This window comes from Syngnathus typhle, linkage group LG13, assembly GCF_033458585.1.
Source record: "Syngnathus typhle isolate RoL2023-S1 ecotype Sweden linkage group LG13, RoL_Styp_1.0, whole genome shotgun sequence".
In the NCBI taxonomy this organism is placed as follows: domain Eukaryota; kingdom Metazoa; phylum Chordata; class Actinopteri; order Syngnathiformes; family Syngnathidae; genus Syngnathus; species Syngnathus typhle.
This window is the reverse complement of record NC_083750.1, coordinates 10093149-10111679: the sequence shown is the minus strand read 5'-3', so window position 1 is coordinate 10111679 and position 18531 is coordinate 10093149. Positions and strand designations below refer to the sequence as shown.

General features: G+C 44.9%; 3 protein-coding genes across 7 annotated transcripts in view; 2 read left to right on the top strand and 1 right to left on the bottom strand.

Moving 5' to 3' along the window:
* Positions 1-2500: 2500 nt before the first annotated feature.
* asb10 (ankyrin repeat and SOCS box containing 10) lies at positions 2501-5771 on the top strand. 3 transcript variants are annotated; one of them, XM_061295796.1, is made up of 5 exons: positions 2501-2909; positions 3640-3907; positions 3978-4386; positions 5003-5116; positions 5188-5771. In XM_061295796.1, the coding sequence occupies exons 1-5, from the start codon at positions 2567-2569 to the stop codon at positions 5371-5373; spliced, it is 1320 nt and encodes a 439-aa protein (XP_061151780.1). In that variant the 5' UTR covers positions 2501-2566; the 3' UTR covers positions 5374-5771. The 3 variants fall into 3 exon arrangements, with proteins under 3 accessions (XP_061151780.1, XP_061151778.1, XP_061151779.1); XM_061295794.1 differs by having other exon boundaries at positions 2504-2909; positions 3978-4482; XM_061295795.1 differs by lacking the exon at positions 2501-2909 and adding an exon at positions 3277-3571 and having other exon boundaries at positions 3978-4482.
* A 2565-nt stretch (positions 5772-8336) lies between these two features.
* gbx1 (gastrulation brain homeobox 1) lies at positions 8337-10650 on the top strand. The gene is made up of 2 exons (XM_061295683.1): positions 8337-9099; positions 9810-10650. The coding sequence occupies exons 1-2, from the start codon at positions 8652-8654 to the stop codon at positions 10325-10327; spliced, it is 966 nt and encodes a 321-aa protein (XP_061151667.1). The 5' UTR covers positions 8337-8651; the 3' UTR covers positions 10328-10650.
* A 3805-nt stretch (positions 10651-14455) lies between these two features.
* The window catches only part of agap3 (ArfGAP with GTPase domain, ankyrin repeat and PH domain 3), a 74212-nt gene continuing 70136 nt past the window's right edge, over positions 14456-18531 (bottom strand). For all 3 annotated transcript variants that reach the window (XM_061295191.1, XM_061295192.1, XM_061295190.1), the window contains exons 17-18: positions 17615-17870; positions 14456-16943 (exon numbers count right to left, since the gene is read on the bottom strand). In XM_061295191.1, the coding sequence (XP_061151175.1) occupies positions 16725-16943; positions 17615-17870 (475 nt within the window). In that variant the 3' untranslated portion in view covers positions 14456-16724. The remainder of the gene's footprint in view (positions 16944-17614; positions 17871-18531) is intronic.

Below are 18531 nucleotides of genomic sequence, written 5' to 3'. Positions count from 1 at the left end.
GTGTCCATTATTGATCGGCTATCAAAATACTTTTTTAATGACACGAAATAAATAAAACCTCTCGGACGTGATGTATTCCTGGAAGCTGGTCAAATTCGGATTTGTTTGAATCTCAATTTTGCTTGGTGAGCTGAAGAACAATCTTCAAGTAGCATTACGGGTTATCATCCTAGCTTCTTTTCACTGTTGTGTACCGTATTTTCCGGCCTATAAGGCGCACCGGACTATAAGGCGGACCTTCAATGAATGGCCAATTTTAAAACTTTATCCTTATATAAGGCGCACCGGACTATAAGGCGCACCATTAATGCATCATGTCAGATTTTTAATCCAAATCAAATCATTCTCCATTTTATCTTTTTTATTTCAACTTCAGACGGAACAAATTACTTTATAATCACAAAATAATGATCCATAGTCTTTTTGAGTCATGATTCATAGTCTTCAGCAGGCCACTTATGATTGATTTCATGACACAATACTTCGGGCCAGTTTGAATTTAGGAATTTGGTCCATATATAAGGCGCACCGGACTATAAGGCGCACTGTTGGTTTTTGAGAAAATTTTAGGTTTTTAGGTGCGCCTTATAGGGCGGAAAATACGGTACTTTGATATTCCCTGACGTGTTAGATTCTAACACGTCAGGGAATATCAACTGGATTAGTTAACTGGATAATCTAACAGTTAGATCATTCAGTTAACTAATCCAGTTATCAACAAACGCCATACAAACTTTGCGATACGACTGTACGCACATAAGCCGACAATCTTTCTGCTTTAAACTAGCAACGACTCACACTGCAAAATCCATTAGCATTTGATATTAGTCTAATTACATTTCATCACGCTCAAAGTACATGAAATGACTCCACAATGTGGCAGGAGGGCTGCAGTTAAATCTCCTTCTCGCATGTGTGCCACAGTACTCCAAACAGCATTATGAGGCACATAATCAGAGGGAACTAATTGCCAATGATTGCATAAATGAAGTGGCTCGCTTTCATCACAACTGATGTTCAGCGCCTTGGGAGAGCGAGAGAGAGAGAGAAAGAAAAGCGCTTGACCAGAAAGCAGAAAACTCATAAAGCCGTACTGCTCGTGGCGGCTAATGTAAAGAAAAGGAAGATGTCCACAGAGGGGGACGGCGGTATGGTATTGATGTTTTTTTTTTTTCTCATCATCACACTTGCTTCTACTTCACAGACAAAAAAAAAAAAAAAAAAAAACACCAAGGCCAACCATTTGAGAAATGAATCTATGGAAGTCTCCGTCTTTTTTCCCCCCATTAGTAAGTGTTTAGTTCAGCGTTTTAAATAATTGTGTTACAAGGAATGATATTTAAAATACATTTGGGAGCCAATGAGGCGGGAAAGTGCCTACATGTTTTGCTGATGACACCCGGGCCATTTGGAAGACATCAAAGTAGAGAGGAGGTAGCCTCCATGCATATTATAAACTCATTATGTGTATCATTTAAAAAGGATGTACTCCAGCCACGGAAAACAATATTCCTAGTCTCGGGTAATGTGTATTCTCAAACTTGAGACTGGTGCTCGCCTTCAGTTTAATGTGCCATTCATTACCCAACTGTAACATCAAATAAATGACCTCGATTTCAAAAGGAGGAAGTGTCGTTAGATGGCATGTCCGCAATCCAAGTGGAATTTCGGAACAAAATTTTCCTTTAGTGTCAATTAAACTTGGCTGCATCTGTGGAAGAATTTCAAATCAATAACAAAAATTTGCTGAATATTTTTTTAGGCCAGTTTGATCCTCTTAGCTCCCGGCAAGAATGTGGCAATCATTCAAAAAGATTGCCCGGTGAGGAGGCTCTAAAAGTCTTAATTATGCGTTGTCCCTCCTCCATCAGAACACTTCACGTGGGGCAGACGCACAGCGGTGGCTCGTCATTCAGCCTAATGCGCCCGTGCAGGGAGTCGCGTGGATACACAAAAGCCATTAAGACTCACGAGAAGGAAAAATAACGGAACGATCTTTTACAAACAGCGCACAAACGGGAGTAAAGCGCATGATAGAAACTGTTGAATATTTACAAAATGTTATCTTTGTGCTGAGCGTAGTTTGGTTAAGCTTCGGGCTCTTATTGTGACGTGAAATGGGGCAATGGCCCAAAAGGTCGCGACCTGAGTGTTGTTGCCAGAAGCAAAATGGCCGCCCCTGGAAATGGATAAACCCCAGTGGGTTTTTTTCCACTTGATTCATATTCCACGAAAGCAATATTAATCAGAATACCGTGTTTACACTAGTGGGAGAGAAAATATGATATATTTTTTTCAACATGACTTCCCCTTTAATGCTACTTTCCCAACTGCCCTTCTCTTGTTTACTTACCAACTGTATCACATTCTATACCCGCTCTCATTTAGTTTCTAAAATGAGAATTGAGTAGCACATGACCGAAGAGAGTTATTTTTATTCTTAGTAGCCAGGAAGGCAGCCAGAGAGCAAAGGCAAAAACACGTGAGACAAAAATAGCGTGTCTGTCGCTCTTCATGGCAAATCTCAAAACAAGCAACAGCCAGCACACTGTTGACACGATCCAGCATGAGCGAGCTGTTCAGCATGTCGCCAGGCAGCTTCGTCTTCTCCTCTAAGGCTTTACGCTCGCTCCAACTGGACGAGGACAAGCTGGAGAGGCACGACTACAAGCGGCGCATGGCCTCCCACCATCTGCTGAGTTACGCTCTGAAGAAGGAGTCCCGGGAAAGGACGCCTTTGCGGGCCAAGGTCGCGCCGAGGCCGTACGTGTGCCGAGACGTGGTTCTCCAAAACGCTCTGTACACGGGCAACCTGGAGGCTATGCAGCGCCTCTTTCCTCGAGGATCCTCCGCCGGCCTCATCATCGAGCCGCAGGGCGGCGAGATGCGCTGGGTGGCCCGGGGGGAGGGTAAGACACAACATCTGTCATCATTAGGATTTCATTTAGGAATTGGCCACGTGGAGTCTCATTTATGAGGATTGTTTTCCAGCGACCTGCATTCAAGGCGTTGGACTCGGTCGATACGAAATACTGTGATGGTATGCAAATCGTGAGCGGCATCCCGCCATGGCAACACGACGGGATGTGAAGGCAGAAACGCATTCTTTTTAGAACCTGCCAGAAGATTCTGGTGCCTGAAACAAACCAATGTTGCAACTCAATTAGTTTCCACGTGAAGGATTAGAGTCCTTTGATTGGTTGTTGCTTACATGCTTAAATCTGCCCTGGCATGATTTCCTGAGTCTTATCACATGACGTCCCGAAATAGCCTCGTATGCGCAAACAACACACGTTTAGTACTAATCCTGAACTAGTTAGGCAGAAGGCAATGGCTTACGCGGCACCAAAGGTGAAGTGGCGCAAGCCAAAGACGTTCCGCAACGACGTGATCGCCACGGCCAAGGCCGAAGGTTGCGTCCAGCGCTTTTGGAACTCGCTGCTGGTGGGCGACGAGCTGACGCTGGCTAGCATAGCGGACGATGACGAGTACGCCTACTTGATTGACGCCACTTATGACACCAGCGATGTAGATGAGTGGACCAACTTCAGATATAACTACAGGAGCTTGAGTAGGTTTTGAGTTACGAGTCCTGTCTCGACTGATTGGTTGTCCACGAATCCGATTTTTGCATCTCAGGGCTTTGGTCGCTGACCTACGAGCAGGAGCTGACGACGCCGCTTCACATTACGGCCGGGCGAGGCTTCACCGAGTGCCTGAAACTGCTTCTGCAACGGGGAGCCAGTGTGGACCTGGCGCCGGGCGGCATCACCGCCTTGCACGAGTCCTGCGTCCGCTGTGAACCAGAGTGTACCAGATTGCTGCTGGTCCACGGCGCCGACGCCAACGCTGTCTCGGATGACGGCCATATGCCTCTGCACTTGTGCTCCAACCCCGAGTCCTTTGAGTGAGTCTTGAAAAATGCACGTAGAGGTTGGAAAAGTCGGTGAACCAGTTCATCCCCATTTTATCTGCAGATGTGCCAAGCACCTCCTTCAACACGGCGCTGCCATTAACGCACGCACTGCGGACGAAGACGACACTCCCTTGCACGTGGCAGCCAGGAACGGGCTGACGGATCACGTGGAGCTCTACCTGCGCTACGGCGCCGCCGCGGACAAAAAGAACCACGAAGGCCTCACGCCGCTGAACGCCGCCTGCTCCCAACCGCAGGAGCTGCAGGACCTCCAGCGCTACTTGGGCTTGTGCCGGATTCTGATGAAGGCGGGGGCCGACATCCGCACGATGGACCAGGACAGACGCACGCCCCTGCACATGGCGTGCAAGAACGCCAACGCGGACTTGGTGGAGCTGCTGTTGGCTAACGGGGCCAGCGTTAACGAAATGGACTACGGCGGGGAAGCCCCCATGCACAACATCCTCAAGGTGGTTTGCTACAAACTTGCCCATAGTCCCGAGAGGGTTGTCCGCGCTCTGCTCAACCACGGCTCCATCCGAGTGTGGCCGGGAGCGCTTCCCAAGGTAGCTGAGCTGCTTTCAACGCTTTTCTGCTTCCATTTTGTACAAATTTGGTCTGCGGGGAGAACCGTCCCACTTGTCAGTATTGGCGGTTGGCGGTTTTACCAAGATCCTCTCCTACCGAGGCGACGCCGTCACTCCCGTTTTAGTTTTGACAATCATTTGGAGTCAACGATGAGCCATTAAGGTGTCTAATTTTGCATCATTGCACTTTTGCCACCTTGCCTCGTTCTCAACTTGCCAATCCTTCCCATTTGCCGACACAACACGCAGCGTGGCTCTCGCCGCGGGAAGCAGACTCACAACTACAAGCGCACCCACGTGCACCAGACAAAACACCTGCTTCCCTAATTAGGCAAGTGTTAATAGGAGATTAATTAGCACTAATTGCATAATTTCCAGTTAGACCCCCGGAGGGAGCGCCAATCTGTTCATTTCACAAGTGTTTAATTACTTTATTTCTTTTGAATCTATGGCCCTCGCTGGCAAACTCCAGATGATGGTGAACGATGCTGATTTTCAGGTTCTGAAGCACTGCTCTCAATCTCCGCGCACCATCGAAGTGCTGCTCAACGCCTACAGTCAACTTAAAGTCACCGACACCTGGGTGGAGTCTGTACCCCCTGAAGTCTTTGAGGCAAGTTTACCACCCGGGTGGAAACGTGCATTTGACAATCCAAATGAATTCCCACATTCTTTTTTTTTTAGGAGCATCGGGAGTTCTACGAGTCAGTCTTCTCCCTAGCACGGACTCCTCGTTCCCTGCAGCACTTATCACGCTGCAAACTGAGAGTCTTCCTTGAGGGGAGACTTGACAAAGTGGTACCTAGACTAGACCTGCCCACTATTATCAATAACTATTTGCTTTTGGATTACAAAGGTTATATCCACTAATTGGGTACTTTAAAAAAAAAGCTGATGAAAGGGTTTGCTACTGCTGCTAAGGATTAATATTGCAGGAGTTTGATTGGTGTTCAACCTTTATGGGCGATATATCCTGCACCACAGGAGGGCGCTAGAGACTTGATGTGATGAACTAGTACCGGTGCGCTTCTGTTTATCCTTATCTGCGCTCCTTATCTTCGTTTCTATATTAATCGTGTTTTACCTTCGTGCTTGACGAGTTTCTCTCGAGTTTTTGTTCAACGTGCAAATGTTCTGATTTTAATGTCCTCTGTGTGTTTTCTGAGAATTTAACCGTATTTTTTTTTTTATCTAGCATAAACGGAAAATAAAGGATTATAATCCCATTGTATATTTGGCAATCCATTTGGTTGTCATTTTTCTCTTCATATTTTGTCTTGAATTTTTTTTTTGCTATTTCTTGTATTTTCACGAATCAAGTCAAGTTTATTTGTATAGCCCTAAATCACAAGCAGTCTCAAAGGGCTTCACATAGACAGAAATTGACAATTATTCTCAAAGCATCCCCTGATCTTAAGCTCCCAAAAGGGCAAGGAAAAACTTAAAAACCCCTAGCAGGGGGAAAATGAGAAACCTTGAGAAGGGACCACAGATGGAAGGATCCCCCTTTCAGGATCACCAGGTTGAAATGGATGCAGAGAGGGCACAAATGATACAACATGAAAATCAATTAAATAAAAAGTGGATGTCCATGTCACAGCAGAGGGCTGCCGAAAGGAGCCCTCAATTGTCCTGGCAGTGCTCTTCGAGGAGGTTGAGCTGCAGTTCCCCTATCCTGAATTGGCCACGAGAATCCAGATAGCCGCTGTCAGCATGGGTGCCACCTAACCACCTCCCCGGCCGGGGAGGGGGGAGGGAGGGGGTGGAGAGGGAGAGAAAACAAACTCCAGCCGAATCGGCCACTACAGGTTAGTTAAAGGCCATGTCATAGAAATGTGTCTTTAAACGTGTCTTAAATGTTTCTACTGAGGTAGCAGTCCTAATATCCATTGGTAGGGCATTCCAAAGCTCTGGAGCCCGAATAGAAAATGCTCTAGAGCCTGCAGACATTTTCTTAGCCCTCGGTGTCGCTAAAAGGGTAGCGTTTTGCGAACGAAGGTTACGAGACGGAACATAAGGAACAACTAGGTCGACGAGATATGAAGGCGCTAAGCCATGCAGCGATTTATAGGTTAATAGAAGAACCTTGAAGTCACATCTTAAATGGACCGGAAGCCAATGTAAGTTGGCTAGTATTGGGGTAATGTGATCAAATTTTCTTGTCCGAGAGAGCAGCCTTGCAGCGGCATTTTGTACTAACTGTAGACTTTTGATGCGGGACTTAGGAAGACCCGAAAATAGTACATTACAGTAGTCCAGGCGCGACGTGACGAACGCATGTATAATAGTTTCCGCATCACCGGTCGAGAGGATCGGACGAATCTTTGCAATATTACGAAGGTGAAAAAACGCAATTCTGGTTATATTCTTAATGTGCTTTTGAAAGGAGAGAGTTTGGTCAAATATTACCCCGAGATTAGTTACAGTATCGCTTTGAGTGATAGTACGGTTATCTATAGTTATAGCGGTTTCCTTGAAAACGAATGAATGAATCTCATGAAAGAGCTCATTACAGCTCATACTTTGACTACTTTGATTCAATAATAACTCGCACAATGGTAATGTTTTGAGAGTGAGTTATTGGCGATCATTATTTGTAAACTATAGACATAATTAATTCCATGCATTAATTGGGTTCATTGACGCCGTGTGGTTTGCTTTTTTGACTAGAACAAATGAATTCAATTGCCCATGAGATTCTAATTGAGTGAGTTCTGGCTCATGTTTTTAAACAATCTGAAACTTCCTGAATCATTCAATAAACAATTTGAAATATTAATTGTATATATTTAAGGTGACCACGCATTAATCATGAACATTTTAAGAAAAATTATAATTATTATATTTCTTTTTTTTGGGGGGGGGGGGGTCTGACATTTATTCCTATAGGCATTTCACGAGACATAAACGATGTAAATGAGTTTTGGGCCCAATAACTATACCGGTCCCATTTTAATAAAATCAAAGCTCAAATGAGGGCTCAGTGATGTTCTCTACATGTGCAATTACGAGCAAGAGGCTGGCCGGGGCCCTCCGCTGCTAATCAGGCTGGCCTATAATATGATGTTGGTGTCGTGCGTGCAATCAAGACGAGCGCTTGGAGAGCTCGGCCACCCGGGACTCAATGGGGCTAATCATCATCCTCATCATCATGATCAGCTCCCATGCACGGCCATTTTACAAGGTGACATGATCTGACATTATTGCCTCAAGACCAAAGATACTTTGAGTTTGCCCCTGTAGCTACAGCAAATAAAAATGTCGCTTATTTGGTCAATTTGGAAACCAAGCGACCCCCCCCCCCCCTCACTCACGCCTGCCTTCAAACTAATGTGACTTTGGCCATGTTGCAAACCCACGCTGCAGTTGACCTCGCACGTACACGCCTTTTATCTGAAACTAATTTTCCCAAAGTATCTCTCTCCAGGGAACAATTGTTGCAGCACTTCTTTATCCGGGGCCAAACACATTGTTTGGAGAGGCCCCGGAGAATAGGCCAAGAGAGCAGAGGAGGGAGATGGGAGGTGGGGAATGGGGGGGGGGGACATCTGCCTCTCCTCCCCTCCAGACTCTTTCCGAGAGGGAGGGGGGCGCACAAAAGGCTTGGTTGTTTTGAATCCACAGTAATTGCTAATCATCAATCAAAATTAATAATAGCTGATTGGCTTGGTGTGGTCGACGGTGATAGAAGGGGAAGGACTTGGTTTTGAAAAAAAAAAAGGGAGGGGGGGTCTCTCCAGAGAGGCGTAGGGGGGTGGGAGGGAGTCCCTACTGGGAAACGACCGCCTCTCAGGACGGCCAAAAAGTCAGAGGCTGAATAAGGAAATGAAGCGTAATTTGAGGAAGATGGATGAGCCCCCAGGGACCAGCAGTACCCCCCGCCCCCCACTCACCCCCTTTCACATGATAACCAATGCGCTCGCTCCCTCGCTCTCTTTGCGCTCACATCACAGAGGGAGGAGTTGCCAAAGAGTTCTAGAGCTCGGGCAGCGTGTGTTGATGTGACAAATAAGAGCGGCGCAAAGGGGGAAACACAAGCGGACTGCGCCAACGTCGTTACGGTGCCATTTCCGGGGATGCGGCTCAGGATCTACTTGGGAAAAGTTTGACATTTTGCTGGGGGGAAAAGGGGGTGTTTGCATGCAAAGATGCAGCGACCAGGAGGGCAAGGCACTGCTTTTTCCATCGATTCCCTCATAGGGACCCCCCAGCCCAGACCGGGACACCTGCTCTACACGGGCTACCCCATGTTCATGCCCTACAGACCCCTGGTCATCCCGCAGGCCTTGTCCCACTCGCCTCTCTCCTCCGGGATTCCTCCGCTGGCCCCGTTGGCTTCTTTCGCGGGGCGCCTCACCAACACCTTCTGCGCAAGCTTGGGCCAAGGCGTGCCATCCATGGTGGCGCTCACTACCACCATGCCCAACTTCTCCGACCCGCCGGACACCTTTTACCCGCCCCAGGAGCTGCCGGGCCCGCGTCTAAGCGCGGCCGAGCCCGGCGCGAGAAGGCAGGAAAGCCCGCACTCGGATGAGCTGCACGGTCGGGAGAAAAGCTCCGAGTTGCTTAACTTCTCGGAAAGTTTTCAGATATCAGGTAAACGTTTGTCTCCTTCTCGAGTGTTGCTGTCATCACAAGTTGACATGCGCTTGGCAGAATTAGTGAAATGTTTTTAAGGCAAATATGCATTTTGTATTTTTTTTATTGCTGATTTGTCATACTATTCTTAATCCGATTAATTAAAGTAACATTAAAAATATCACTCTACTTCTGCCATGGTTTAAATTTCAAAGCATAACTTGAACGAACACTTTTGATGATTTCAAAAGCTGTGCGTAAAAACGTAATACTTGTGCGTAAAAGTCATTGTAATGTCGAGTCGTTTTATTGTTTTATATTTGACGACGGATTTCTTAAATACAGTTAAAAAGACTCACAATGATTTTAGCTTGCGTGCTAAATACTTTTTATGTTGTCTATTTTTTTCTCAATACGTAAATACACTCTTATAATTGCTGGGTCAAAAACGAACCCGATCCGCAAATTGGGTCAATTTGATCTAACTTTGGCTTTCTTTATATTTTTTTGCATTAAAAAAAAAAAACTCAAAACGGCATGTCTTAATACAAAAGCTCCCAAAGTTGGGTCAAACTGATCCAAGCAGTGAGTGGGTCCAATTTTTGGGTTCTTTTTGACCCAGCGGGTGTATTTTTCTATTACTCATATAAAGGGGGAGAAAAAGTCAACTCCCCCCCCCCCCCCCCCCTCCGCAAGCCTCGTTCTAACTTTTTCTTTTTTCTCTCTAGGCGAGACTAAGCTATACAGTTCAGACGACGAGAAAGCGGACCTGAAGTCCGCCGAGGCCGCGTGCAGCGACCGAGATGACAGCTCGGCGGACAGCGAGAACGAAAGCTTCTCGGACGGCAACACCTGCGGCCCCCTGTCGCAGAAGGCCAAGCTGAAACTCGGGCCCCACGACGCGCTGCCACCCGGCGCCTCCTCTGCAGGGAAGAGCCGCCGGAGACGAACCGCGTTCACCAGCGAGCAGCTGCTCGAACTGGAAAAGGAGTTCCACTGCAAAAAGTACCTTTCGCTCACCGAGCGCTCACAAATCGCGCATGCGCTCAAGCTGAGCGAAGTCCAGGTCAAGATCTGGTTCCAGAACCGCCGCGCTAAGTGGAAACGCATCAAGGCCGGCAACGTTAACAACCGCTCGGGGGAGCCCGTGAGGAACCCCAAAATTGTGGTGCCCATCCCAGTGCACGTCAACAGGTTCGCCGTACGGAGCCAGCACCAGCAGATAGAACAAGGGACGCGGCCGTGAACGCGATGACGTCATACAAAAAAGCAACTGGAGTGAGGACTGGAAATATGCTGTCACTTTTATTTATTGATTTGTGAATATGTATAGATTTAACAAAACACTCAAAATGGGCACTATGAAAATAATGTGTAAAGATTTTTTTTAAGTATTTATATGTCAGGCCAAATCTTTCTGTTGGTTGCATGTCATTTCCATTTAGTGGCGAGTTCTGTTCAACTTTTGTTTTGTACAGTATGCATGTAAGACCGTTTTGTTTGGGAAGAACCACGTTGGAAAGATTATGAAATGAAAATGACCAAACAAGGGACAAGTGTAAAGTCTAGTGATCTAATAAATTCATTTCTATATCAAAGTCTACTGACTCATTCCACTTTGAATCTTCCACTATGTTAAAACACACAGCCGATAATTAACATTTTGTGTGTATCAAAATACACAAATTGGGCCCTAGTGTTTAAAAAAAAAAGTTGAAAAGACCTTTTAAAAAAAGAATGCATTTTTGAAAACTCATTGCATCTAGGTAAATTTTTGTTTCTTTGCCCAGGGAGTCTGAAAAGCTTTTAAAAGAATTAGTTGATGGATTCACTGATTGCAGATGTAGTGATGGATTTGTTTTCAAGAAGTCATGTGGACTGATGGAGCACTGACATTAACTTCTCCTTCATTCACCTCTGTCAAAAAAACGCCATGCTAATCTAAAACTATTAAACACAAGGAAAAAAAAAATTGTACACACGACACAAAGCTAAATAAGGCGACCTGATCAACCCAAGCTTTGACTTTAAAAATGTAGAAAAGCCTTGTTAGAGGGGGTGAAGGATTACATTCATTTTGCTGACCTGACTTCCACCTTTCTTCTTAAAAATGGACTAAAATTTGCATGATATTTTTTTAGGACTGAACAGAGACAGCTCACGTTAAGTTTCAACCAAATACTTCTACCCCACCGAATGAAGAAAGCTTCACGCGATTTCCAAAGCAAGAATGAAAAGCGTGCATATCCTAAATAATATCTAACCACATCCAGTGACAGGAAAGGGAAGCGGAGGAGGGCCTTTGGTGTTTTATGCCAAGCTCACATCCGTATGCTTTCTCTGAAGGCTCTCCAGGACAAGCTGGAATCACAAAACGTTTTTCTTTGGCCTCCAGCCCTGCCGCAGCACCTGTTGAGGAATCCTCAAATATGCAATGTGCTTAATATTTCACATTGCCGATCGCCAGCAGTACCGCGTCAATATTTGTCTGGAATTCGGGATTTCAACTGCGTGACCCTGCATGTGAGCTGTAACACCGGGATGGGGAAAGGCAACTTTTGAAGATTCCATCCTGGGAGATGATTAATTGGGCTGCTCAATTCCACGACACTGTGCCACGGCTATTTGGGGTGACAGGCAACGTTGCCGCTATAATCCCATTATTGTTGTCACTGTGCTGATCTCAAGTTCACTATTATGTGTGGAGGGCGCATAAATCCATTCTGGTGACAAGCTCACCTCCATTCAAGTCTTTCGTGAATGCAGACACTCAATTTAGAAATAGAAAGATCACAAATTCTCCAAAAGGGAACACAAGCCGCTCGGTGCTAGGCTGGTTGATTTACAAATGGTGTTAAATCTGGGAATTTGTCGATTTCCTCAATAAAAATCTTCATTAAATAAATAAATAAATAAATAAATAAATAAATAAATAAATAAATAAATAAATAAATAAATAAATAAATAAATAAATAAATAAATAAATAAATAAATAAATAAATAAATAAATGTACAGGCAACATTAAATATGGGTAGAATACAACTAAGATAAAAATCACACGACACACCTGACACAGGGAGCAGGTTGCGTTTGCTGAGGGATGCAGTCACCGTGTTATCGTGCTAATGATGCTAATTAGCGCAGGTAATTGATATCTAATTGTAATGATCGCGTTCCAATCACGAGCAGACAAATGCAATTTCCTGTTCGAGGGTTATAGCTACACTTTACGCCATTGTGGACTTAAACCTTCTAAATGCTGTGATGGCGACATTTGACTTTTGAGGTCAGCCGCTTCCTGATTTTGCTTGATTGTCACACTTTTGGAGGTTTGGTAAAAATGTTGCACCCGCTAAAAGAGACGGGAAGGATATCGTTGGGGGTGAGCGCGTTGGTGGGCCGCGCCGCCTCCGTACAGTGATGTATGGGCAGATGCATCAAATCGCACAAGATAAACAAGCGATGAGTTTCATCAGGGCCATCATGGCTTTAATTTGGCTGCCTAATGAGTCAGATCCAGCGGCGGAGATAAGAGTTGTCAGAGGCTCGGCTCTAATGAATTTCTTGCCACTTGTAATCAAGGTTGCCTGTCTGAGGTGTGGGGGGGGTCGATGATTAATGGAACCCTGGAGGATTCCCTCGGCCCTCAGCCTTCATTACAGCTAATGCATTCTCAGGCAAATTAACAGAGAAACGCCGGCAAAAGCCGATAGGGAGAGGAGGGGGCGAGGTAGAAATGGCGCCGGGGTGATGGGAATGGAGCATTTATGTACAACACAGCTCAGAGAGGAGGAGGAGGCAAGGAAGGTGGGATGTGTGGATTAGGCAGTGCAAAGAGGACGTAGTGATCAGACAAGATGAAGCTGAAATTGATGAATGGATGTTGAGGTCTTAGGGGGGGAGAGGGAGGGGAGGGGGTGAAGCAGGGAGAACATAATTACGAGTTAAAGAGGTTAAAAGGATGTAACAGGAAGCAAATGTCTATGTAATGTAGCATATGCAAATGAAGACAGCTCATTAGCCAAAGCTCCGCTCGGTGCCTCCTTGATACAACATTGACGCTAGCGCGCCCGCGGGTCTTCAAAAGGGGACGAAATATGGATGGAATGTTTTGCAAATATGCTTCAGTCGCTCGTGCATCCGTCAGCCTCTGCGCCACCTCCGCAATTGTGGAGGTAATTTGTCTGAGAGGAGTCGGGCGGCAGGAAAGCCCTCCTCGCTGCTTAGCATCCGTCTGCAAAGAGCAAAACAAACAGCCTGCCCAGCTAACGACACAAACACGACTCTTTGCTACAGCACTTTGCAATCATTTCAAAACTTGCACCTACAAGTCTTTGTACTGATTAAAACCATATTAATTGAGTCACTTTGGTGAAGCTGGAAGCTAAATAAGAACAACACAGCTCAACAGCATGAGCCAAAAACCTGAAGGTTAAAGTCCTGGGTGATGAAAACGAGGCCCTACCCATGAATTGGTCAATACCTCTTTTTAAATCTGCAAAAATCTGCCTATTTATATGTCTCTTGTTACGTTAAAGAAATACTTTATTGTATTATATTATTTATTTATTGTAAAACACTCAACTATATAGTCAATATATCTACAATTTAATTCATATCCTGATTAATCGGTTATCAAAATTTTATTCTGGCAAATAACTGAAACAACCTGAAAAAAAATAAAAAAAATGATTAAAACAAACAAAAATAAAATTCACATATAATTGACGCCCAATGCCATGCAGTGTGGGAAATAATAATAATAATAATTAAAAGGAAAAAAAAAAGCCTCCACAAACAGGTTCAGTGACCCTTGACAGGACAAACGGAAAGTTGCAACAAACCCAAATCTGGTGTGTAAAATAATCCAGCAGTGCCCCCCCCCCCCCCCTGTAATTCACTTACAAGGCTCCTTGGAGCATGACTTAGTTCTTTTGTGGCTCGGTGTCACGACAGTGCCGAGGGAGGAAGCGCAAAGCAGGTGATGAGGCGCAAAACAAAGGCGGCCGCCACGAGAGAGGAAGGGGATGAAGATATGGCGAGACGAGTTTAGCGGCAAATAAGAAGCGGATTAGCGGGGGCTGGACACGCGGCGACCTTTCACTCCGCTCACGGTGCGGTGCGGCCTGACACTAAGCCCTTCCTCTTTATCTTAATCCCCTTTTTAACACCGCTGGAGGCCGCAAAGAAAGCAGGAAGTTGATACGTTGCTCGGCTTACCTCAGGATGCTCACGTTGGACTTGCCTTGATAACGGCCGAGGCTCTGTTAGTCTGATATGATAAAGAAGGGGGGATGAAAGAAGTGAAATGAACGAATGACAAAAACAGCCTCAAAGTCAGCAAAATTGATAAAAGAATGGCAAAACACTCGATTTCGGTTTTCCCCGCAAGAGGGGAAGGCTACATGGTTTTATTGAATGTTTATTAATGGGTCAACAGCCAGCCAAGCACACAAACAAGTTACTCTTCAGCTTCTTCGCCGCACCTCCTCAACGTAAAAAGGAAAATACGGATACGAGAAATCAACCCCAAATAAAAATATTTACATACTGCATTATAAATATGTCAAATGTACATCATTTATACACAAGTACCAAAGATGGTCATGCTGTGACCAAATGCGAGTACCATAATAATAATAATAATAATAATAATGGGGAAACAACAAGAAAAATAGCAACGTATCAAAAAAATATGGCTTGTGGTTCAAGAGGCTTTTTGACCCAAAAGCGGTTCTCGTCGTCATTTCTCGAATATTGCGACTATGTACAAGACTTCATGTTGCGCTGAGGGCTTCTCTACTCTTCTGTCGGCATCGATACCGTTTCAAACACGTCAAGGCGGCTCCATCGAGTCAATAAGGCGGCCAGGATTACAGTACATGGTTACGGTACATCTACAATGCAGTGGTTGGTCAGCTTGATTTTTTTGGACAAGGCGTGCCGGGTGAACAGGAAAGGCAAATTTAGAGCGAGTCTCTCCTGCTCGGCATGTTAGATACAGAAGAGCGCAAGGAGCCACGTTCATCACCGCTGTCTAACAAAAAGCAAGTATCTCCATTTATGAAGAAAAAAAAGTTCAGTTCTGAAATTGTTTTTGTAAGAAGAGAAAAAAAGAATAAAAAAAAGTCAAGGTGTCCATTCGTAAAGATTGTTAGGGGAAAAACAAACAAAATAAATTGGAATAAAATATTCACGATAAGAACGTGAGGGGAAACAGAGAGCCAATAAATTAGGATGAGTAAGTTTTGGGACGAAAACAAAAAAATATATATAAATAAACATTTTGGAGATGCGTGTTTTTCATCAGACAGGGATTACTTTCCCAAAAATAATTTAGTAGTAAATTATACAAAAAATGAATTGGGAAAGTCAAGTCAAACATTTTCCTTGCAATAGGCCGGCTAGTCCAAACACGGCATTCTGATTAATATTGCGTTGGTGGAACATGAATTACCCAGCTAAATCTACTGGTTTTGATTCTTCTCAGGGGGCGGCCATATTGCCATTCCCGAAAAGCCGTGATGTCATATTCAGTCAAGTGGCAAAATGGCCGCCCCCTGAGATGGATTAAAATCGGGTGAATTTAGCCGCTTAATTCATATTCCACAAACGCAATATTGATCAGATGTATACAGGATGGAAGCTTTTAGAAATATGATTTACTCACTTTTTTCCATTCTCAGTGAATAAATAATTTGCCTGAATGAGCAAAAAAACATAATTGAGAATACTGCAAATGAGGCTGAAAAATGTGAAAAAGTTTGTCAACAAACATAATTATCATGCTATAAAACCTTTCAATGGTTTCAAAATTTCATGAAGTGAACAAAAGGGCAAATGCGGTCACAGTAGCGATTCAATCGACACATTTGATCTGATAATCTCATCGGTCCCTTGAACGCATCACGTTCGGACTGACGGGTGATCAGGACGCAAAGATGATGAGGACGACTTTTTACAGCAGCCGGCGTGAACGTTTGGCGATCACGCCAAGCACAGCAGATCAGTAACGATGGATGGATGAGGATTATTTGAAATTTGATGTCAACCGACGGTCGACGCAAGCGAGATCTTATTCCCACAAAGACGTGGTAATGGTGCAATTGTCACGCTTTGAACGGAGGTGAATGAATTGTGATTGAAGAGGCTCCACAGTCACACAACACTGCTGGAGGAGCACCTGCAATCACCTCCTTTATGTCGCCATCACTTGCTCGCTTTGACTCCGAATTGCTTTGTCGGCGTCCGTGAATAGCGGATCAAAGACAATCGGCGTAACACGTTTTGCAGTGCGATTTGTCCCGCTTTTTTTTTATTTTTTTTTATATATATATGGCTTGGAAGTGAAACCTTTTCATTCGTGCTGCAAACTTTAATTGAAAGTGGGAGCAACATAAGGGTGTTTGAGTCGGGCAATTTGAAAAACGGACTGGGGGGAAAAAAAAAAACGATGGAAAATTTCTAAATTGTTTTCCCATCGTCACTTTTCGAGGGGGTGGGGGCAGTAATTCACTGATATGGAAAAAAGAAATTTAAAGCTTATCATAATTATCTCAGACCAACAATTAAAAAAAACAATTTTCTATCCCATCCTGACATGGAGCCATCTTGGATAGGCAGTGGGAGGGGTGGGGGGGTCCTACATGATGCTGATGCTGCGGTTGAGCTCACACTGGGCGTTGTTGTTAATGTTGGGGTTGGCGTTGCGGTTGCTTATGTTGGACGGCGTGGGGCCGCCGGCGTCGTTGGGGCAGCCGTGCTGGAGCAAGATGTCGGCGCACTCCTGACTGCCGGCTCGCCGGCCGTACGAAAGCGGCGTCTGGCCGCGGGCGTCGCGACAGTTCACGTCCACGCCGTACTGTCACAGGGAATTACATTCAGCTTAGATTGAGCGCAATTGGAAAGAGCATTGATGGGGCTCCAATTTTTTAAATCAATCTCTAACAGTGGTCACTAATGATAACGTTTATGACGATTCTTTTTTTTCCAAAACAACTTCTAACTACGTCAACTTCTCAACTAAGTTAGGTTTTTAAATTCTCTGTTTTGAATATATGAACAAAATCAAAGGTTAAAAATGATTATTATTACTCATAAACCAATTTCTATATAAATGTTGAATGATAAGAACTAGTACATTCCCGAAAACCAATAACTTTATTGATCTACTTTCAATGAGCATTTTGTGATTTGATTTCCATTCATTTCATCCGTTTAAGAAAAGAGCGCACATGACAGGCACACCCCTTCAATCTCTATCAAAGTCAGATTTGTCCACAATGTGGTTGACGATGCTCAATAATAAGAAATTAAACTTTGTTCCATGAAGTATGTGACGGTCAGTGATAAAACTCGAATTAATAACGGCGCTTATTGTTTGAAGTATTTCCTCTCAGTATAATTCCATTATCTTTGAGGAACATCATAGTTTTATGAGATGAATAAAATGCAGCTGATTTCCTTCCTTCTCTTTCCGCAAATCCTTTTTCAAGTGTAAAATCAAACGTTGGTTGATTCTCTGCCACTCACCCAGATGAGCAGCTGCGTGATCACCACGTTGGCCATGGCGCACGAGAGGTGCAGCGCCGTGCGCCCGTCGCCGTCCCCGTACGTCTCGTTGACCTCCTCCTTGGTGCCGTGGGCCAGCAGCACCACCACCAGCCTTAGGTCGTCCTCCACCACCGCCCGCAGCAGCTGCTGGCCCAGGGGTACGTCCGACTGGGGCAGCCCTACGAGGAACATTTTCTGCTCGTACTTGGCTCGGATCCAGCGCTCCTTCTCCTCCCTGAAAGGCACACCATGGCGGGTGGTGTTTAATCATTTTGGACATTTGTTTGAATTATTCAGCGAAATTTTTTTTTGTCAAATATCAGAATCCCATATTGGTCAGGCCCTAAACCAGATCTTACTGTTATAAGGTGTTCCACAGGGTTCGTTTTTGGGGCCTCTGCTGTTTTCATTGTATTTGCTTCCCCTGGGTTCCATCGTTATTAAGAATTGGCTTAGTGTTTTTTTTTTTTGGTGTGTTTACTGTTTTTGTTATTCATTTATTGCATAATAATCCTGACACTGAAACACCCAAAACGGAATTATGTCACTGGTGACTCCAGTCATAGCTGAAGAACAAAGAATGGGGAGAAATCTCAGCGGGAGATCAAACGTGCTGGTTCCTTTTTCGTCGATTACGCCGGAGAGTGACGTGAAGGAAGTGTACGGGAGGGGGCAGCTTTTTAAAGGTTACACGTCTTCATCGCTTTCGTCTGCTGCGCACAATACCCGATTTCTATTTTTTTTTTTTTCATCTGCGCTGTCTGCTGTCAGTCTGAAGCGCCTTCCCTCGCTCGCTCCCTCCCTCCCACAAAAGAAGCGGTGTGTCTCGGCATCACCCCGGGGGAGACGCAGTCCTACAGTCTGATCGATTTGCGCTGAATGGCCGCAAAGCGACG

What these genes read in the sequence shown, in the direction of transcription:
- asb10 (XM_061295794.1), top strand. Translation starts at nt 2,567, where the DNA reads ATGAGCGAGCTGTTCAGCATGTCGCCAGGCAGCTTCGTCTTCTCCTCT. An exon ending in CTGGGTGGCCCGGGGGGAGG is followed by an intron (nt 2,910 to 3,639) that starts GTAAGACACAAC and finishes TTTGCATCTCAG; the next exon opens with GGCTTTGGTCGCTGACCTAC. An exon ending in GGCCGGGAGCGCTTCCCAAG is followed by an intron (nt 4,483 to 5,002) that starts GTAGCTGAGCTG and finishes GCTGATTTTCAG; the next exon opens with GTTCTGAAGCACTGCTCTCA.
- gbx1 (XM_061295683.1), top strand. Translation starts at nt 8,652, where the DNA reads ATGCAGCGACCAGGAGGGCAAGGCACTGCTTTTTCCATCGATTCCCTC. An exon ending in GGAAAGTTTTCAGATATCAG is followed by an intron (nt 9,100 to 9,809) that starts GTAAACGTTTGT and finishes TTTTCTCTCTAG; the next exon opens with GCGAGACTAAGCTATACAGT.